Source organism: Betta splendens, chromosome 17 (assembly GCF_900634795.4).
Source record: "Betta splendens chromosome 17, fBetSpl5.4, whole genome shotgun sequence".
Classification (NCBI taxonomy): Eukaryota; Metazoa; Chordata; class Actinopteri; order Anabantiformes; family Osphronemidae; genus Betta; species Betta splendens.
Window position 1 is genome coordinate 3,292,493 of NC_040897.2, and position 20,995 is coordinate 3,313,487.

General features: G+C 39.0%; 1 protein-coding gene across 2 annotated transcripts; it reads left to right on the forward strand.

Moving 5' to 3' along the window:
- Positions 1 to 1,946: 1,946 nt before the first annotated feature.
- Positions 1,947 to 14,329, forward strand: LOC114844306 (uncharacterized). 2 transcript variants are annotated; one of them, XM_029131569.3, is made up of 10 exons: positions 1,947 to 2,274; positions 4,036 to 4,197; positions 4,751 to 4,948; positions 5,568 to 5,726; positions 8,280 to 8,357; positions 8,546 to 8,696; positions 8,826 to 8,870; positions 9,985 to 10,392; positions 11,369 to 12,651; positions 13,926 to 14,329. In XM_029131569.3, the coding sequence occupies exons 1-10, from the start codon at positions 2,047 to 2,049 to the stop codon at positions 13,971 to 13,973; spliced, it is 2,760 nt and encodes a 919-aa protein (XP_028987402.1). In that variant the 5' UTR covers positions 1,947 to 2,046; the 3' UTR covers positions 13,974 to 14,329. The 2 variants fall into 2 exon arrangements, with proteins under 2 accessions (XP_028987402.1, XP_028987403.1); XM_029131570.3 differs by having other exon boundaries at positions 1,951 to 2,247.
- Positions 14,330 to 20,995: the final 6,666 nt, after the last annotated feature.

A 20,995-nucleotide genomic window follows, 5' to 3' on the forward strand; every position in this document is an offset into this window, starting at 1 on the left:
TGGTGTTAAAAGCAATGGAGAAATAAAAAAAAAACATGACTGTCAGTGCTCCCAGGGGTCTCGAGGTGAGTATGTATGTGGCTTATTAACTTTTGAATTTACCATAATTAACCTTAGAGCAGCTGGAAAGAAAGCCAGATGCTACTGTAGATTGACAATCCAAGAAATGATGTCTTTATTCAAAGACATTGCTACTGTAACTAAGAGATGGTTCCTATCACTAGAAATCATTGCCAGTGACCTGAACTATCTCTAATTATAAGCTTTATCAAAAAGGAAGATTTAAATCTAAACGTTTTTATTTCCTCTGTGTCCTGTCCGGCAGTTCAATGCTCAGGATGTATTAGGCTGAATGTCGTATTGTGATGAACAGTTTTCCTTTAAAAGAGGAGTACATACTGTAAGAAACATTCACATTCAGACCATGACTAGTCATTCTATGGGGGCATTCCTATGTCATCCTATAGTCCAGTGCTTATGTTCGGTGACTATTGTATTGACTGAGTTGGTGTGAATTCGATGCCTTGTCAGTGCTCATACTATGTATATTTTTTCTCTTCAGAATATGTACACACCCACCGCTCTAACATCTGTATGTATGTATGTATGTATGCAGAGTGGCTAAAAGAAACTTCCAGTTTACTCTATCAAAAGCTTTTTCTGCATCTGAGGCATCTCTGCATCTCTAGTTTATGGGCGGTGACATAATCTATTAAGTTGATCAATCTGTTCATTTTGTTTGTTAACTGTCTACCTTTAATGAAGCCTATTTGATCAGAGTGAATTATATATGAAGTGATTCTTTCTAATCTTCTAGCAAGTGCTTTACACACTATTTTTAAATCAACATTTATTAATGAAATTGGTAGGGTATCGTAGGGTCTTTTCCTGGTTTCTGGAGCAGGCTTATAAAGGCTGAATTCATATTTGTGGGTAATGAATGCTGTTGTTTAACTTCAAATATCATTTCGTAGAAGCTGGGTGCCAGCATGGACCAGAACTCCTTATACAATTAAATTTGGAAATCTATCTGGCCCTGGAGCTTTTTTATTTGGCATCTCTTGCAGTTTTGCCAAAGATAACAATGAGTCTAGAGTTTTGGTTGGTTCTTCCTTTAACTTTGGCATTTCTAGTTTATTCAAAAATGCCTCTATGGCTGAGGTGGAAGGTTTTTAAACATATAACTTATTTCATGGGGCTCCTGAGTGATGTTCCCTTTCTTATTAATTATTGAATGGATGGTTTTGTTTTTCCTTATTGTTTTTAATTGGTTGGCAAAAAATTTACCACATTTATTAGCGTGGTCAAAGTTCTCCCAACGTAACTGATCTATCTGAAACTGAGTTTTGCAATCAATTATATTATTTAATTTCAAGCTCTAAGAAATAAGAACCTTATGCTCCCAGCTCTGCTATATATAATAATTAGTAGTAGTAGTAGTGTTATGTAATTACAATTACATAAAACAGTGTGTTAATAAAAGACACAGCTACTGTAGAGCAACATTTAACCAACTTCCTGCCACTACAAGTCAAAAATAAATCTGCCTACTGAAGGGAATTCTTAGCTGCTTCATTTGTTTTATCACCTTATGGCACTAGACCAGAGGTGAGAAACAATGGGTGTCATTTAGGTACATAGATTAGTTTAGATAGATGGATCTGATGTTATATTGACTGGGAGATAAGTTGATTAGTTTTTGGCTGTGAAGACAGAATTTGCTAAGCTCTTTTTTTATGAATAGGTATATCATAGGTATTTCTGTTTATGAACTAACGCAGTGGACATTAATGTAATGTAGAGGTGGGAGTGAAAGAACCGAGTAGAAAAAAACAGCATCATGATGTTGGACACAGGAGGGAAGATGAAAGGCGGCAATGAAGGACAAGATGCACAACTCGTACTCTGACTCAGCCTCCTTCCTCCGTTCCTCCATTGGCGCATTGTGCCTGGATGCACCACGGACGCGCGCGCGCGCGCACGCACACATGCACATTCAGCAGCTCCGCCTCCTCTGCAGTGTAGCGACTGCTAGCGAGGACAGCAATGGAGGAGTCAGCTGGGCAGCAGGAGAAAATAGAAGGAGCGTGGGAAGGGAGGCACGATGGAGGCAAGGACGACTGGAAGAACGAGTGCTCCATCTCCTCCTTCCTCAAACACTCCTGCCTGCGCTGCTGGTCGACGTCCAGGGACGCAGACATGGCGGAAACAGATGAGAGAGTCCTTGCCAAGGCGGCGGAGATCAGAGTAAGAAGACCGCAGCACCTAGCGCTGGTGTGTGCGTGAACGTAGAATCACGTTTATTTTATGTTTGTAACTATACATAGTAGGAACGTGACAAATAACGTGTATGTGCGCGCGCGCGTGTTTGTGGCACTTTTGATTTGTTACTCTTCCACTCTTCCACCGTTGCATCTTCTTACGCTGTCATGTGATGTCACGATGATTCATGCAGTCTGAGCCACACGTACATGTGGACGCTGCAGATCTCTGGGGACGAGTTGGGTGAAGCTCAGGCCTGATTTACAGCCTCGAGTGGTTCTTCATCTAAAGCAGAGCTGCCTACAACCCATTCATGTCTAAAACGCATTCGTGTGTGTGTGTGTGTGTGTGTGTGTGTGTGTGTGTGTGTGTGTGTGTGTGTGTGTGTGTGTGTGTGTGTATGGACCATGACAGTGGAGGAGCTGGGCAGTTCTGGCTGATTGGAATCAGGTCCTTGTAGCATTGAGGTAGTAGTGCCAACATACATCACTGTGCCACTCTACACAGTGTACACAGTTTCAAGTTTAGACTTTAAGCTTCATTCTGTATAGCAGGTTTTACAAGAATACCATAAATGCGGTAAGTTGGTTAAATTAAAACCATTGATTTAAATACTTGAATAAACCTGGAGCAATGCTGCATTTGTTAAATGTGACATAACATGAACAGCATTACAAGGAAAGATGAAACTCCACATGTCAGCACAGAACCAAACATCAGTGTTTGGTGTTGTCTGATCTCTAAACCTGTGTGGCAGCAGAACCTCATGTTCTGACACATTGATTGGAACCATGAGTAGGTTCTGTAGCAAACCTGTCTGTGAGGCAAAGAGCAAACCAGGGAGCAACAGCATCTGTGGTGAATGAGCTGCGGCCTCACTCCACTGCCACATCTCCTTCATTTAGTTCACTCATTGAAGCTAATTGCCTTTCAGCAATGTGTTTGTGGATCCCCAGTGCTTTCAGGTTTGTATCATGGAGTGTAGCCCTGTTTGAGTCAGTAATTAAACCATAAAACTCATGAACAGCTGTTAATAATGATGCCATTTCCCAGTTGTGATTGACTTGCTTGGTATCATGAGCTGTTCCTTTTTCTCCATACTTTTCATTTTGTCACAATGCAATTAAATCTGGACTCCTGCCCATAGAAACAGTCCCACATGTCGGAAAATGGGAGGCTTTATTATATTGATTATGTGGCTTGCTGTTCATGGATGTTACTGGTGGTTTGCGCCTTCATACAGTATACAGTAGAACTTCATATTTACAAGTCCTGGTTGTAGATTTTGTTGTTAAATTTTACATCATTTTCTTTTTTTATGTGACTCTATTCTGTAATCATCCATCTCTGTCATTGAGCTCATCAGCATTTTCTCTTTATTTAGAATGTAACTAATTTCCTTCACTTGCATTAATGTTGGTCCATTCAATTAAACAGCTGCAAAATGGATGTCATTTAGTACATTATAACTCCATTCCTTTAATTTGCTTCATACCTTTACAGTACCTTTACAATGTTCTTCAATATTCTGAGCTAGAAACAAAATGAGTTTTACCTAAGGAACTATAAAAATGTGTGCAGTTATGCTAATCTTATTAGTTCAGTGGACACACATGAAACAAACAGTGATTAAAAAAGGGAAGGAAAAACTAAGAAAACATTGAGTTTAGCCTGGTTTACATGTGTTTAAATGATTTGCAGGGTTTAAAAGAATGTAACTCAGTGTACTGTAATAACCCCACAAGGTGTGTGTGTTTGCGCATGTTATTGTAGGAGCTGGAAAATGCTTTGACTGTGGAGAATTTAGAACTTCAAGAACAGCAGTCGGACCGCAAGGAGCTGGAGGAGACTCTGGTTAAACTAGACAACCACAAAGACAAGCTAATACAGCAGATAAAGACCACAAGGCAGCTGTGCTATGAAGAGAGTCAGCAGGTAAGCAGCTACTGTACAGTACAGTATATGCTGAAAGCGTTGAGATGCTGTAAAACCACAATTTATTTGCAATAATGGTTTCTAAAAAAAACATTGAAGCAGTTGTTAGTGAAAGTTAAAAACAAGTTATATTTAATTTATCTGGAAGTGTTATTATTTACAGGAAAGAAAGCAAACATCTGTATTAAACCATACTAAAGCATTTGTATTATGGTTTCAAAAAAACCCAAAAACATAACTTTATCACTTTTTATTTCAAAGTTGCTCATACGTATGTTTTTCGGTATGTGCATGTTTTCCTCGTGTTTGCGTGGGTTCTCTCCCCGCGACCTTGTGTACAGGATTAAGCGGTAGAAGATGGATGGATGAATCAGATACACAGACGCTCAGATTCGTGTTTGAATTTCAGTCTGTCTGTTTCAGTCCCTGTGGTGACACTGCTCATTTATCTAAATGAGTGAGATCCTTGCATCTTGATCCTTCTTCATATTTTTTGTTTCTCTGTCATTTAAATTTGTTTTGCTGTGCATCTACTTTATTGGGTTCTTGTCAGATCCTGTCTCTACAAGCAGAAGAGGTACGGAAGGAGAGCCAGGTGGAAGAGTTTGAGGGAGAACTCGCCAGAGCCAGGTGGAGACTTCGGAAGCTCAGAGAGGAGGTGAAACACGCCAAGAGAAGGGTAGAGGAGGCTGGAGAGAGAAACACTCCTCTGCAAGACTCCATCAGGCAGTCCTACGAAGAGATCCTGCAGGTACATGTGGGATATGCTCCCAGCTGCCTGTCTGCCAAGAAACCAAAAGGGAACAGAGGTTGTCCCATCCAAGTAGCTTCAGCATCAGTCCAACTAAACTGTTTGGTTATTTTCTTATTTTTACTACATGGACCCATGTAGTATGATATCAGAGAGGAGAGACCCTGCCTCGTATACAGTAGAACCTGTTTAAAATCTGTCTCAGTCAACATTAAAATATGTTTCCTTATGTACGTACAGTAGTTAATGTTAAGGCTTCACTTTGACTACTGTACATCATTGCATTGGCTCCGCAATTTGGCCCAGAGTCACAGCAGCAGTCACAAACAACGTATTGAAAATGTCCCCTCAAGCTTTTCAAACTAATTTGTTCCAGTAACTCTTTTATATCATACTGTACAAAACACAGCAAATGGATGAGCTCATCTATCACATTATGTCCTAGCAAAGACTCCTGCACAAAAAATATCTCATTTATCTATCTATCTCACTTTAATATATCAACCTGCTGGGGCTTGTGGTTAGAGGGAGAATCTCCCTACCAACTGCGCTACCCCCCCCCTTCTTTTTTTTTAAATAAAGATCTGTCAGGTAATTTGCTGCCTGTCATCTGCTGCAGGAGGAGAACACGCTGTGTTCTTTGTCAGGTGGTGCTGTCACTCCAGAAAGCCAGCTGGAGGAGTCAACATCTCCTGCAGACACCACTGAAGATGACCCGCTGCCTTTGAGGCCGTGGGGAAGAAGTCAGTCGCTGCCCGCCTACGCTGACCTGATAATGGTAGACACACTGAAGCCTTTGGGTTCATGTTCACTGTCATTTAGGTTTTACTTAATAAAGAATGAGACTGAAAAAATAGTTTCTTATCCCTGACAACGCCAATCTAACAGGGATTTCATTAAGACAATTTTTAATTCAATTTCTATTCAATTTTATTTGTACAATATATAATAGTTATCTCAAGGCAGTTTTTAAGATAAGGGTTTGAGACCTTACACAACGTAACCTAACAAATCCCACATACATTTAATTGCAATTAATTAGAATTCAACAGCAACTGTGGAGAAGAAAAACTCCCTCTCTAACGAGGAAGAAGCAGAACTAGGCTGAATGTTGCCTGCCTTTTGCCTTGACCGGTTGTGTTGAGGGGTCAGAGAGAGAGAAAAGCACAGCAACAACAACAAGCAACAACAGAGCACGGGCAGGATGGTTGGATCTGCAGTTGCCCATCACAGACACAAAGCACTCAGTCCAATGATACCTGTAGCTAAGGACACAATGGGGGAGAGACAGAGAGAGGGAGAAGCACAACTACTGGACAGAAAGAGACAAGGTTATTAGGGGTTAACAAGGTTAACATGGGACAATGATGAGAGGTTGTTGGACAGAAGAGACAGAAGGAAACAGAGGAGCTTGGTGTATAAATTAAGTCCCCCAGCAGTCTATGTCTATTGTAGCTTAACTAGGAGATGGTTGAAGAGTGTGTCAGTTTCTTAACCCTGAACAGGGAGCTGGTTCCACAGACGAGCTTGGTAGCTAAAAGCTCTGCCTCCCATTTTACATTTAAAGATTCTAGTAACCACATGTAGACCAGCTTTGTAGGTGAAATAAGAGATTTTTTTACATTTTACATGAGCTGTTAGGACACCCTATGAGTAAGCAGTTACAGAAGTCCAGTTTCTCTGCATCACTCTGAGAGAGGATGCTTCTAATTTTAGCTATATTTCTAAGCTATAAAGGTGGAGGATATAAGGTGGTTCTGGAGATTTGGTTAATATATGACGTAAAACAGAGATCCTGGTCAATGATGACACCATGGTTCCTCACAGTAGAATCTGAAGCTAATGCTTTGTCATCCAAAGTAAGTATCTGCTTCAATACTGTCCCTACTGTTTTTGTTTTTCAGAATTTAATAGTAGTTGATGGAAGTTTAGGGACATCCAGGATTTCATGTCTTCAAACAACTTTAAATTTTGACTAGTTGATTTGTTTCATTTGGTTCGAAAGACAAATATAGCTAAGCACCATCTGCATAACAATGCAAAGGTAGGTATTTGCAGTGCAGCCAGTGGCTCATCTTTCTGCAATAATCTACAGTAGCAGCTACCACAGAAGCAGACAATTGTGATACCAGCTCACCAAAGGTATTGTTATTTCCACTTTTCTCATCATGCACTACACTAATTATGGCATAATTCTACAGTGACAAATATTCAAATTAAAAAATATATTTGTTTTATTAGACTCAAATACTGAACACATTATTTTAAAAATATAACACGAACTAATCAAACTTCCAACAATCAGTATCTAGTAATGCTGTCATAATGTTTGACAGATATTCGGTTCTACAGGTTATTCCTACTCAGGTGGTCAGATAATTGTCCAGCTATGATTTTTTTTTAAGAATCTTAGAGATGAATGGTGAATTTGAAAGGGAGACACTAATGAATGTTTTCTCTAATGGTGATAATTTTAATTGCGAAGTAGTTCATAAAGTCATTGCCGCTAAGATTTAAGGGATCGTAGGCTCAACACTGTAGTCAGCCTGGCTGCAGTGCTGAAAAGAAACCTGTTTTTATTTTCCCTAATCAAAGAGGAATAGTATGTTTTTCTGGCAGCACAAAGTACTTTTATATAATATTAGACATTGTGGGATGTGCTTACTCCACATACAAAGCAAGGTGTAAATGTTTTAGTGTGGTTCTGAGACTAAAACCTTTCAGTCAAACTTAAAGTCAGTCCTGAATTTCACACACTTGTCTTCATATACACTAGTCAAAGCTCCCCTATCACTGTCATCCAGAAGATATGTTCATTTCATTTGTAATGTAAATGAGCAGCTTCATATATTGTTAATATATTGATTAGTACGAATAAAAAAGCAGCTTATCAGCTCAAAGCTCATGAAGCTGCTGTTACTGTACTCTAAGAACGATGACTGGCAGGTTAATGCATGCGTTCATTTGCAGCCCACAGTATAGTCAGATTTATCACCACACACACTTCAGCTCTGCAGCCAGTGTTTGCTACTAACAGTCACACACAGATTATTTGATAGAACACTTGCTCATATTGATTAAATGCTGTTATGCTACATTCACTGGCCACTTCAATAAATTCATAAATAAATTTCATTTCTATCATTTTTTATATCACTCCATAAAGTGGTTCTAATAGTTTGTGTCCCTCTTATGGTGTTATGCCATTTTGTCTGATTCATTCAGACTTGTTAGTTGGGCTCTTTTGAGTGTATGTTTGGTTTCCAGTTGGTTCTAGACCTGGTAAAAAGTGAACTTGTTTGATATTTTATTTCTGTTTCTCTGTGTTTAGAGGACCAGTGGCTCATCTTTCTGCAATAATCTAGCAGCTACCACAGAAGCAGACAATTGTGATACCAGCTCACCAAAGGTATTGTTATTTCCACTTTTCTCATCATGCACTGCACTAATTATGTCATAATTCTACAGTGACAAATATTGAAAAAAAAATGTTTTTTATTACACTCAAATACTGAACACATTATTTTAAAAATATAACATGAACTAATCTAACTTCCAACAATCAGTATCTAGTAATGCTGTCATAATGTTTGACAGATATTCGGTTCTGACACGGAGGACACCCCTGAGGAGGAGATCAGCAATACAAGAGTACCACAGCAGGAGAACCAGTGCACCCTTAAGCCTGGGGTTCTGAGCCATTTGGACTTCTACCAAGCCGACCCCTTTTCCCACTGTCAGAGAGACCGTGAGTATCAACATGGGCCCAAACAGGCTGCAGCTGAATTTGTGTTTGTGGTTGTCATGAACCAACACTACTTAGTTTATTTTACACTACTTAATAAATATAATGTGTATATAATGTCGTTTTTTTCAGATGACCTCTTCAATGATGAACTTTTCCCCAACTGTGACTTATCTGGTGAGTTATTACTTCTGTAAATATTAAAACACATAAGACTTTAATATTTATAAGGTAAAGCAACACATTGTCAAGAATCGAAATAATAATAATAAATAATTAAAGAAAGGAAAGTCATTTTATTAGCCTTTTAGTCCATTTTAATTTTTTAAGATGGCGGATGTTTATGCTGCTCATAAGAATTAAAAGAACTTTAAAAACACATTACTCATCAGTGGGATTATTCTGGCTGTCAAGACTAATACAGTATGGACTAGGTGACCTACAGAGGGCTAAAATCAAAGATACCCCAATTAACAATATTAACATGAAAACAATGATCCAACAACTGAATAATTGAGTTTGGCACTAGCTGAAATCAGCCTATGCAGCCACTGTACACAAAGAACCACAGATGATGACCAGTTAAACTACAACAACCTTTATTAACTGCTTCAATATTTATTATAATCAACCCTGCTTCAATACTCATTACTCATTGCAAGTTATGTTGATAACAGTTTGTTGATTATTTGTACGATTGTGTTATAAATGTATGTGTGACACAGGAGTGTAGACATGATGAGGATGATCACCACCATATGCTTGGTTCATTACAGAGAATGTGTATACATGTACTGTATGTGTGGGACCTACAGCCATGTCTGGGTCTCCTGGAATTAAAGTGCTTGGAGAACCAGTAGTAACACTGACTGTAGCCAAAAAACAGTCAAACTGTACAAGATGAGAAGGAAAAATGTCAGTAGCTTCCACCTGTAAAATCATCAAAGTGGAGTTCACCTCAGTTTCCCTTTTAGTACTTCTGTTGCTAATGCCATTGCATCAGATTAAGAAGCCCCTCTGTTACTAAACAGACTCATCCGATATTCCGGAAGCGCTGCTAAAGATGTTGTACTGAGTAAAAAGTGTTCCTCCCATTTTTTTTATCAGTGGTTTAAAGTAGCATGGATGTTGAATTTAGCATCACAGATGTTGTGTAACTTGTTTTTATTTTTATACTAATGTGCTACTTCAGTATAAATGAACTGTAGTAAGGAGCAGACTCTACACTATGCATGTCTGTGGAGCATGAAGTTGCCATTTTCACTTCAGAATAATTTTTCCTTTCTGTCAGATGGATTCACATCCGACCCTTTCAAAGGCAGCAACCCCTTTTCGGCAGATGTTTTATTCCCAGAGGTGAACGCCGGCACTGATGATGCGGACACCAGTTTATCCTGTGCTGAAAACAAAGCCTCAACAGGAACTCAGTGTTTTGAATCTGAATTCCCAGAAGAAGGCAGTGACATAGAGATTAGCTATAGCACTGAGGACCTGGAAGCCATGACTATGGTTGACGAGTCCCTTGGATTTAAACCCATTCAGAGCTCCTCAGAGGAGCTCGGACCACAACCTATCCACGGATGGAGGACTCATTCTACAGAATCAGACCCTAATGGGTATGAGCTGGACCTCGGTGCCATCTCCCCTCCTTCTGACATAGAGGAACAAAGTCTGTGGTCGTTAGCAAAGCTAGAAGAAGGTAAATCATGCTCCAATCATGTCCTGCTCAAGAACTATTATACATGCAATCATTTTCTATTGCTTTTGTGTATGTGGAGTAATTACATACAATCAGTTCTAGGGTTACACAGTATGGTATGATACTGAGACATGGTACTGCTGTATACTGCATTTGGATGGGACCTGTGTTTGCAGCACCGCTGGCAGTGGCCACAATAGCGCGGCAATCTCACCACGTGACGTCACCGCGTTAGACCTACAGCTGTGAGCAAGTTGGAGCTTGAGGGTAAAAAAAGAAAAAGCAATCAAGCTGTAGGAAACAGCTAGCAAGTGAGTGAGCAGCGTGGACGGAGCAGGAGAAAAGCTTGGAGAGAGCAGAAAAAACGTGATTGGCTGCTGCATCAGTCAACAGCCCGCACCTTGTAGAGAAACCAGGTGCACAAAGTGCTATATGGCAGTACTTAAAAACAAATGAGTATAAAACTATTCAGTATCAGTCGGCTTCAGTCAGGGAGCCTACCAGTGTAATCCAGTCCAGGATTTAAGCAGCAAGCAGCAAACTTACTCCGGCATAACCCGTTTCAGCAATCAGGCAGCCGCGTTATCCGTGTGAGTTTGTTGGTATATTGCACATAAACCATGAAACGTATTTTGCTCAAAACAGCGACGGTAGTGTCAGCGTATTGAGTAAATAATAAGCACACAGGGAAGTTCTCCTGGGCATTCAACTGGATACTGTAACGTTACTGGCATCATGTCCAGATATATACTGTACTGTAAAACATTTATTTATTCACACGGACTGTTCTAAAATTGTATTAAAAAGTATTGGAATATTTGTTGGTATCTGTTTTGCTACAAAAATGCTGGTATCGCGATCAGTAATCAGCACTGAACTTTAAACAAATCATCACTCATTGGCTAAAAAAAACTTCTTCCTTTTAAAGGCTGCCTGAATTCTTGCTCATCTGACTTCTCATTTGTGTCTTTTCTAGGTGTGACTTCAATGGTCCCTGACCTCAAAAAGCAGGTGTTATCTCAGCCAGACTGGACCGACACTGAGCAAACTCTGCCACCTACTGTCTGCTCCACTCAGGCAGAAGAATGTGTTAACAATATCAAAGAGGAGTCTCCAGATATGAACTCAGTTGACTTTGACAACAGACCAGGTCCAAACCAAAAGCTCAGCTTTGAGCTGAGTTACAATCTCACTAGTGAACCGTCCTTTGACCCATATGGATTTAAACTTAGTCCAGAACATGTTAGTCATACACTTTTAGACCCTGATGAAGATGTACTGAATCTAGGACCCACTGAAAATGACCCATTTGCATTTAACACTACTTGCTCTCACAATGTCCAGGGCTCTGACCCTTATGGCTTTAAACTCAGCCCTGAGGAGCATATGGACGAGGTTCTGGAATACTGTGAACAAAATAAGCAGGAGCCTCTGGACAATTTTCTGTTTGACAATGAACAAGTACAACCCCCCAGTTATAGCAAGGGGGCATTACTAGAACCTCATAACAATGGAAACCAAGAAGTACTTGGATATTGTATTCCAAATGATGATGAACTGCTAGATTTGTACTACAATGGAAACCGTGAAGTGTTGGACTCATCTAGCCAGGCAAACAAAGACACAACCACTACTGAAAATCAGGAACTGCTGGTTTTCTCCCATGACTGTCAGGAAGAGGTGAAACCACTTTCCACTACCAACAGTGAGGAACTACTTGAACCCTGCAACTGTGGTAACCAAGAGGTGCTGGGACCGTGTAGTCATGGCAGTTGGGAACTGCTGGACTTCTCCTGTCCTGAAAATCAGGAAACACTGGATTTTGAAAGTAACCAAGAAGTAGTGGACTTTAGTCACAGTGAAAATAAGGACATGCTACAAAAGGAATCCCTAGAGTTAGGAGGTCATGACAACCAGGAAGTGCTGGATCTACTGAAAAATAATGTTCTTCCCGAAGGAAACAACAATAGATGCTTTGTGGAACCGCAAGCTTGTGTCAAGCCCAACAGAAGCAGTTCAGACAGTTCAGATAGCCATGTGGCATCAGAGGAGCTTAACCCCAGCACCACCAGCTCCAGTAATGCCTGTGCTAGCAATCTGCTGGAGGGAGATCTCACTTCAGTGTTCGGAGCTGGAGGATACATTGGTTGCCCTGATGTTGCTGATGATTTGGAGTTCCTGGATCGAACACAGACACATTCGGTTGCTGAACTTGTAAAACCAGTCAGACCAGTTAGGCCTCCCCGGCCCTCTCTCAGGGTAAGCTGCGACCCATGTCTCACTTCTCTTCCACTGTACAGTATATAACCTCTTCAGGTGGGATGGATCTAAGATTAAGAGGAAACATGTCCTGGTTTTGCTTGAACTTAAATCTTTGTACATTAGATTCTTAAAGGAAGTTTACTTAATTTGTACATATGCTATAAACAAAGACAATAGATTATGTTTGTACATAATGTAATGTTAGAATAACATGACTTTTACCTTGAACCTGCAACAGAGACATAATATGTAAGTATAAGTATAACCTGAGGCTCATGAGAGAACCAGTGTTGTTAACTTACAAACATAATTTTAAAAAAACACATGTCTGTGTGATGCTAAGTTTTGTGAAATCCCTGATTTCAATTTCTATGTTCATTCTGCTTTAGCACTGACATCATCTGGTTTTTAAAATGATTTCAGACTGAAAGCAACTTTTTTTAAAATTTAGAATTATTTAATCACATCCACATCCTACACACACACACACACACATACACACAGACCCAGTCCCAGGGATGCTCTATTAGGTTCAGGTCTGGTGAACATGGGAGTGGACTGCTGCAGGTCATTTCTAGGGCTCTGGCAGCGCTCATAATTGACCTGTTTATTTAAAGAAGCATATGCTGATCCTATCAATGGTTAAGGACCTTCTACGTCAGCTCCCAGATTATACAACACTAACAGTCAGACAAGATGAGGAGGAAAAGGGTGTCAGTGGTCTTCACCTGTAAATCTATGGGGGCTGGCTCATTGTTCAATTCTCTGGTTCAGTGCTTGGTTATTTTAACTCATCTGAAACTTGTTAAATTATCAATAAATTCACACTACAGTACCATAGGTTAGGCTGCTATTAATTGAAAATCGCTTATATTTACCTTGCCTAAAAACGTCACCCAAATTAAAAGAGGCTTGAGAAATGGGATAAATTGATTTAATGCAAAAGTGCTTTGGAGGAGGCACCACTGAGCTGGTGGTGTAAAATGTTCCTCACAGTGACCTAGTTGTCAGCTTTAAGACAGATCTGTAAAGCATTTACGCATTAATGTAATTTTTATAAGCTAGGAAGTCGTTATACTGTACTGCAGAGAAAAGATTGTGTGAGCTTTATCTTAGCTTTAAGGGGTCCTCTTTAAATCGTGTGTATACATTAATTCCTGACTCCTGAAATAGCGTAAATATATATTGTTAACCATTAAGTAATTTATTTTTGATGAATCCATGTTCATAATTATTACAATGTTACAATAATTGTTTTTGATGTGTTTCAGGCTCAGGAGAAGAATCAGTCCCAGGCTCAAGACATTGACCTGAAGTAGGGAAATTTTATGTACTTTTATTTTTGGAGGATTCCAAATGCTATGTCAGAGATAAAAGATGCCAAGGTTATGCACCGGTTGACTTCAGCAGATCTATTAATACTCATCAGGAAACGTCACTGTGCTGTGGCTTTACTCTGTGTTTTATTATTTACAGAGGTTGGATGTGAGTATTGTCTTCATATCCCTTTGTTAGTTTTAGATTGTCAATCAATGACACTGTGTTAAACCCACGTTTGTTTACAATATCAGCTGCCAACAAACGTCTTTGGACCAAGCTAATTATTATGTGGCACTGGTTTTAACTGCTTACCATATTTTGATTTGAACTTGGCACTAAAACAAAGATAATTAGACTGTGTCTGATAAGTACTTTGTACATAAAATATACACTGCTGTTGTGGTTTTAAGGTAGTCTAGTCAATCAATAGTCTTGGGTAAGTTGGGTTGGAGGGCGATCACTACAGCAACCGTCATTGGTTACTATAAGGTGCAGTGTTCACTGCCAGCACTGGCTGAACAGTCTTAAGCTTAGGCCAGTCATTGATGTACATATGAGTTCAACCCATAATGGCATGATAGCACGCTATGCTACACCCTGAGGGGCTATTAAATGACTGTCTGACATGTGTCCAGAAAACATTATACTTAAAGTAAACATTAACAACCAACAGCAGAAAACGAACCATCACTAAAATCTTTAAATGACCAGTTTTCAATGTTTTTGATATCTTCTACATAATTCATACTCTCAGCATATGGTAGTTAGTGTACAGGGCATTTATTTTATGTTTATACTTTCATAGAAATGCAGAGGGACTGGGCATTTACAGCACAGAACTGAGCATATTGTTGGATGGCCAGTTTACCAGCTTCAACCCAAAGACTGGCAAAGTGAAACTGCAGACTAATGAAATTGGAAACAGAAATAGAAATAATGTTAAGTATAAAAAGAATTCACAGCAGAGCTTGTGTAATGGGAATGCAACCATACACAATACAAACTGTATTAGTATTTTTACATTATCTGGAACATCAGATCAGCTAATCAACATATAAGAGTACGACAAGCTGATAGCACACAGCTCCATCAGTCTTGGGTGTTGACAGTTAACTCACTGTTCAAAGCAATCTAAGCATCTTGTCTCTAAATAACGTTTCCCGAACGCTGGAAATACAACATTACATTCATGACACATACATGACATTAATTCTTTTCATGTCTATTTACATGGATTTAAAACCACAGTGCACACAGACAGGTGTTACAGAAAGTGAAGTAGTGCAAAGCTTCTGTGAGCAGTTTGCAGTGTTTAAGGTAGTTTAATCACTTGAATGAACTACAACTACAGTATAGAGAACTATGAAACAGATTTAAAAAAAAATCATTGCCTGAATAAACAACACTTCCACTCAGTAGGTTTGTTCCATTTTACCTGCTAAATGTGGAAATAGAAGCACCTGGGTTACACATACTGATGTTATTATTTCCAACCTAGTATATTTTGGTCTTTCTGGATCACTTGCAGCAGAGTGTAGCACACCTACTATACTTACTTTCATTAACCCTCAGGGACCCTGTACCCTTTGACCCTCCATATTAAATGAGCTTTCAAATGTAAGTTTATTTGTAAAAACTACTATGCATTCATATTTTTAATATTCAATTCAATTCAGTTTTATTTATATAGGCGCTAATTCTCAACAAAAGTTATCGCAAGGCACTTTACAAGGTTTAAAACCTGTCACAACTAAAACCCAACAACTCCCATATAGCAACAGAACAAAAAAGAGTAACAAATCACCAGTAAGTGAACAAAGGCAGGATGGAGGGATACTGTCCAAAAACAGTAAAAACGTTGCTTACAAGTAGTTTTATAGTTCAGAGCAGAGTCAGTGGTTCTAGTTGACCTGCTCCACAGTCTGAGCTTTGATCATCATGTTGAACTGCAGGTTTCTCACACCACTTTACAAACTGCTCCATAATGGCCCTGTAGTTGCTTTGTGGTGATGATATGCGCAACCTTGTGTTGAGCTAGTGGATTCGCAGTAAGGATCAGCCAAAAGTTCATTGGCCCTCACTTTACTTTATTTAAGTCAAAACATAATCTTAGTTTCTGTTAAGTGTGTGTGCGTGTCAGGACCAGAGGCCATGTGCTAGAACAAAGAGCCTTACACTAGCCTTCATGCAACTCCCAAAGCCCGACAAGAGATCAGGGCTGAGATCCAAGGTTTCAGAGAGAAAACAAAGTGGATACTGAAATACTGGTCTACGATTAAACGAGACTCAACAAAACTTCAGTGAAGTCACATTTCTCGAGTTTCCCGCTTCTAGGCTCAAATTGTGAATGAGTGGTTCAGGGAGCATGAGACATCATTTTTACACATGGATCAACCACCACAAAGACCTTAAGCCCATTGAGAATCTTTGGGATGTGCTGGAGAATGCTTTGCCTAACCCTAACCCTAACAGTCAGACTCTACCATTATCAATTTAAGATCTTGGTGAAAAATTAATGCAACACTTGATGTAAATAAATCTTGTGACATTGCAAACGCTTATCGAAACAATGCCACAGCGATTCTGTGCCATAATCAAAGCTAAAGGCAGTCCAACGAAATATTAAGAACGTGTGACCTTATTTTGATGGCATCATTTTTGGCCAGGCAGTGTATATAAGATGTAACCCATAGAGGTCCAGTTCACTCACCAGCCTGTTCCAGGAGACATGCTGGTACAATGTGGTGAAGGTGAACCCTAGACAGGTTTCCAGCCTATAATTCAATGGCTCATGTTTATACACATTCCTGATGATTTAAAGTCTTCAATGACTCCATGTCTTTGACAATCATAGCTGAAGACCAAACAAACAACTCCAAACCTCAGATGCTTCACATCTGTTTGTTTCATCTACTCATGTGGGCCACCAGTAAAAGTAAGTTTTTAAATTATCGTTTTGATCATTAAATATATCCAGCACATACTGTGCGTGCTGGTATTAGCTGTGAATGTCGGAGGGTTGCCTCCGAAATGAGAGAAATTCCACTGAGACATTCACTGTCTGCAGAAAATAATATTTGCGGGTCGCTCAGCCTGAACCTATAAGTACTGTGTAATATACCTACGGTATTTATAGCCCCTTGTTCTCATCCAGAGTTGTATGCAGGCCTTAGTTTCTTTGTTCTTAGCACATGATATGATTTCCCCTGAGAATTAAGAGTTATTTTAGTTGTACAGGGTTTAAAACTTTTGCCCTCATTGTTTGTGAGGACTGCAATGACTAATTCTACTAGAACACAGACACACAAATACTGTGTACTAAAATATCTTGGTTGATGTTCTGAATATGTTCCTGTCGTGGAGCAGTTCCTTTTGGATGTCTCCTGCGGTAAAGTAGTCTTTAAGAGCTTTTCTGTGCATCATATAACATCTCCTTGCTGCCATGTCTAAAAATTACACTAAAACTGGGTTTGGACCAAAACAATGCAGTGGTCTGGTATTATAATTTATACATTCTTTAAATTGAAACATACCCTGAGCTGAACTTAACTTTTACTGCACATTTTCTTGCTACTACTCTTACTTACAACAATGATTAGACTACCCATCCATCTCCTAATCCGCTCAATCCCATACGTAAGTCCATCACAGGGCAACACATAGAGAAACAACCATTCACACACACTCACACCTATGGGCAATGTAGAGTGACCAATCAACCTAATGCATGTTTTTGGACTGTGAGAGGAGAACCCACGCAAACACGGGAAGAACATGCAAACTCCACACAGAAAGGAACCCTGTTCGCCTCCGAGCATCGAACCCAGGACCTTCTCGCTGTGAGGCGACAGTGCTACCCACCGCCCCATGATTAGACTAAATACCACAAAAATATGATTCATTGTGAATCATCCAAATGTATGCATTTGTGTCTGTAATATGTTAACATCTATATAAAATGTAAGGGTTATTTGAAAGTGAAATTTTGACGTACTTTATGTTATACCCTACTAGAAGTTTTGTTGATGAACAGCTGATTGAATACTGTAGCACAACAATTAGTATTGTTTTGAAATGGCCGACTTCGTACCTTTACACCGTTGACTTTGAAGTAAAGCAGGTGTTTCGTACAGAGTCTAAGCAATTAACATTCATCAAACAGTGAGTACCAGACATTAAACTCTAGGCGTTTATGCTGAAAAGGGGTCACACCAGTCACAAGTCCATGTTGGATGTCTCACTCCTCTATTGACATTATAAATCAGTCATGGTCAATATGAGTTTGCAGCTTTGCATAAAAAAGATCTGAAAAATACCATATTAATCTGGAAATGAAATGAAATTTGCTATAAATATCCTTAACTAAATAAGATAATATAAGTGTATTCATAAGTATTTATCCCCTTATTTCCTGGTTAGAAGAATATTCGAGCAACAAGTTACGGAAAGTAGAAATCGCATCCCACAGTTTAATGAAATCCATTATCAAGATATGGGAGAATTGTGCCACATGTCCATGAGCCTGCAGGATGTAAACTAGTGAGGCACCAACACGGATGGGAGTTACAGAGATGGGAGAACCTGGGTTCTTCAGAAGCTTAATGGGATAGTGGCAAGAAGAAAGAAATAAAAGAAAACACTGGAACAAGCAATCTGGGCTCAGAAAGGCATGTTGGCCGTAGACTCACACCACTGATGCCACGCACAGTGGCACACATCATGCTTTGAGGATGCAACCCTGGAAGATTTGGCAGGCAGAGGGAAAAATGAATCTGGCAAAATATTGTATAATCCTAGAGGACAAACATATTTAGCCCTGACAGTCCATGCTTGGAAGAAGATTTGCCAGACCTCTGAATAAAATACGGAAGGAATATCATGTTTGTAAAAGGGTTGTTGACAATAAATCTCTGGGAAATTAATATTTACTAATACTGTTCTGAGGGGGATGAATTCGCTAGTTTCGACTTTCATGTTTTTCTTAAATCAACGTTACTTTGAAGAAACATGTTTTCAATCAGTTAGTTTGAAAAAACTGCTCTTTTGACAAATTGTGGACAAAGCAGTACTTGAGGTCATCTCATGCTGTGTTCATTACTGTCATTGTCATTCTGTGCAATCTTGTAAAAATAGGAAATTAATATTTATACTGATGACAGACATTGTTTATTGTTTTATTTAGTTATTGAGTTAATTTTGTTCAACCAAGCCATGAACATGATCAGATCATTAAATAGTTAGATCAATATTATGTTCAAAGAAATACTGAGGAGCTACAGCTGCATCCGTATCAGCTTCTCAATTTTGTTTTCTGTCATACAGATTTATTTTAAAAGTCATAGAAACAATACTGAAAACCATGAAAAACAATGCTGTACCTTTATTTGTGATGTGTGTATTACTGTCTAATTGTGACTCTGTGTTAAATAAAACCCAAATACAATTGTCATCTGCTTCACTTCTTTTCAGCCTATTCTGTTTAACTACAACAATTAATTAACTAAAAGGTGGTTTGAGCCCACCCATGGAAGTTCAGATCTATCAATTGTACAACACCATGATTTGTAGATTAAGAGATTAGGTCTTAGTTTTACAACAAAAGACCACCTGACTGCCAAAAATAATAAATATAAAAACAGAAGACTGGTGGTTCGAATCCACACAGGGATGTTTGAGATCTATGAACCTTTCAACACTGTGTATAAAGGGAAGTTTACTTGCATAGTATGTTTAAAATGTTTAAAAGACCAGTCATTAGACATTTCATCCTCCAACATCATCTTCAGTAGTTTTGAACCACCAAAACACTGACTTGTAAAGAATGAGATTAAGTTCTAGAACTGAAAAGCACTTTACTTAATAATTTAATCATTTTTGATTTCCCCCTTGATTTGAGTGCCAAAGTACTGTAATTGTTACATGTGTACTGTGGTATGGTGTGATGGGAACTGAGCTTGATGAAAAGAGAAAAGTATAGTTAGCTTAAATTTTGAATTAGTCCAAGTCCAATAGTTTAATACCACAAGCACAGAGGCAAAACTCTCATCCTCTGCCCCGAAGTGGACAACCGCCCTTCTGGTATTTAATCAGTTTAACCTTAGTTATAATTTGGATTCCCTCTATCTTTAGACTTGTTTTACTCTTCTTTTGGGGTTGCATTACTTTTCTTTATTCTGCTTTGATCTTAAATTGTGTATCTGTTTTGCAACGTTGATGATGAAACATGGGGGTTCAGTCATCATATACAATGTAACAATGAAATTTGACTACTGCATTTACTGCTACTACTGCCATGCAAGGCGACCGGGGAGCTAGTGCGAAGTGTCTTACTCAGGGGTGCTCTGGTTGGGGTAAGTAGTACTTCTCACTGAAATACCTTGGACTCTAACAACTTAACCAAAGTTTGCCTGCTGAACCCACGCTGACCCTGAGCCATCATCACTGCGGGACGACAACCGGCCGAGAGCTCTGGTTTATGGGCCAGGGTGGCACTACTCACTCACCTGAACTGGTAACAGGAAACGCTGCAAAGCGGCCTACAGCTGCAAATTAAGGTAAAACATCTCAAATCCTCTGAGAATTCTGATGTTTCTCACAATGCTAAAATTTAACTTTCCAAATTCATTAGTTATCCTTAGTTTTTAAAGTTAGAAACAAATACTCTTATCTCTGGAATAAAGCAATCACACACTTAGGTATTGGCCATTCTTTATCCTTGTATTCATCTGTTCAAGCTGATCATTTAATGCATATTTTTTGCTCATTTCTTGTTTTATTTATTCGAATATTTTCATATTATTTCATGCATTTCATATGTTCTGTAGTATTAGATTAATAAAACGTTAAGAAAGAATCTGATTTTGTGTGCATTGTTCTTCAGACTCAGACAGAGGTCACTGAACTGCGACAAGTATTCATGATCTTAGAGGCTGATTTGGTTTAATCAAAGGAAAATTGTTATTATCATTACTAATTTCAAATTGACATCTGATGTTTTACTAGATTAATTAATGCTTGGCTC

Excerpts from the sequence above, each read along its gene's own strand:
- LOC114844306 (XM_029131569.3), top strand. The coding sequence starts at position 2,047 with ATGGAGGAGTCAGCTGGGCAGCAGGAGAAAATAGAAGGAGCGTGGGAA. Across the intron at positions 2,275-4,035 it reads GACCGCAGCACCTAGCGCTG|GAGCTGGAAAATGCTTTGAC; the intron begins GTGTGTGCGTGA and ends ATGTTATTGTAG. Across the intron at positions 4,198-4,750 it reads GCTATGAAGAGAGTCAGCAG|ATCCTGTCTCTACAAGCAGA; the intron begins GTAAGCAGCTAC and ends GGTTCTTGTCAG.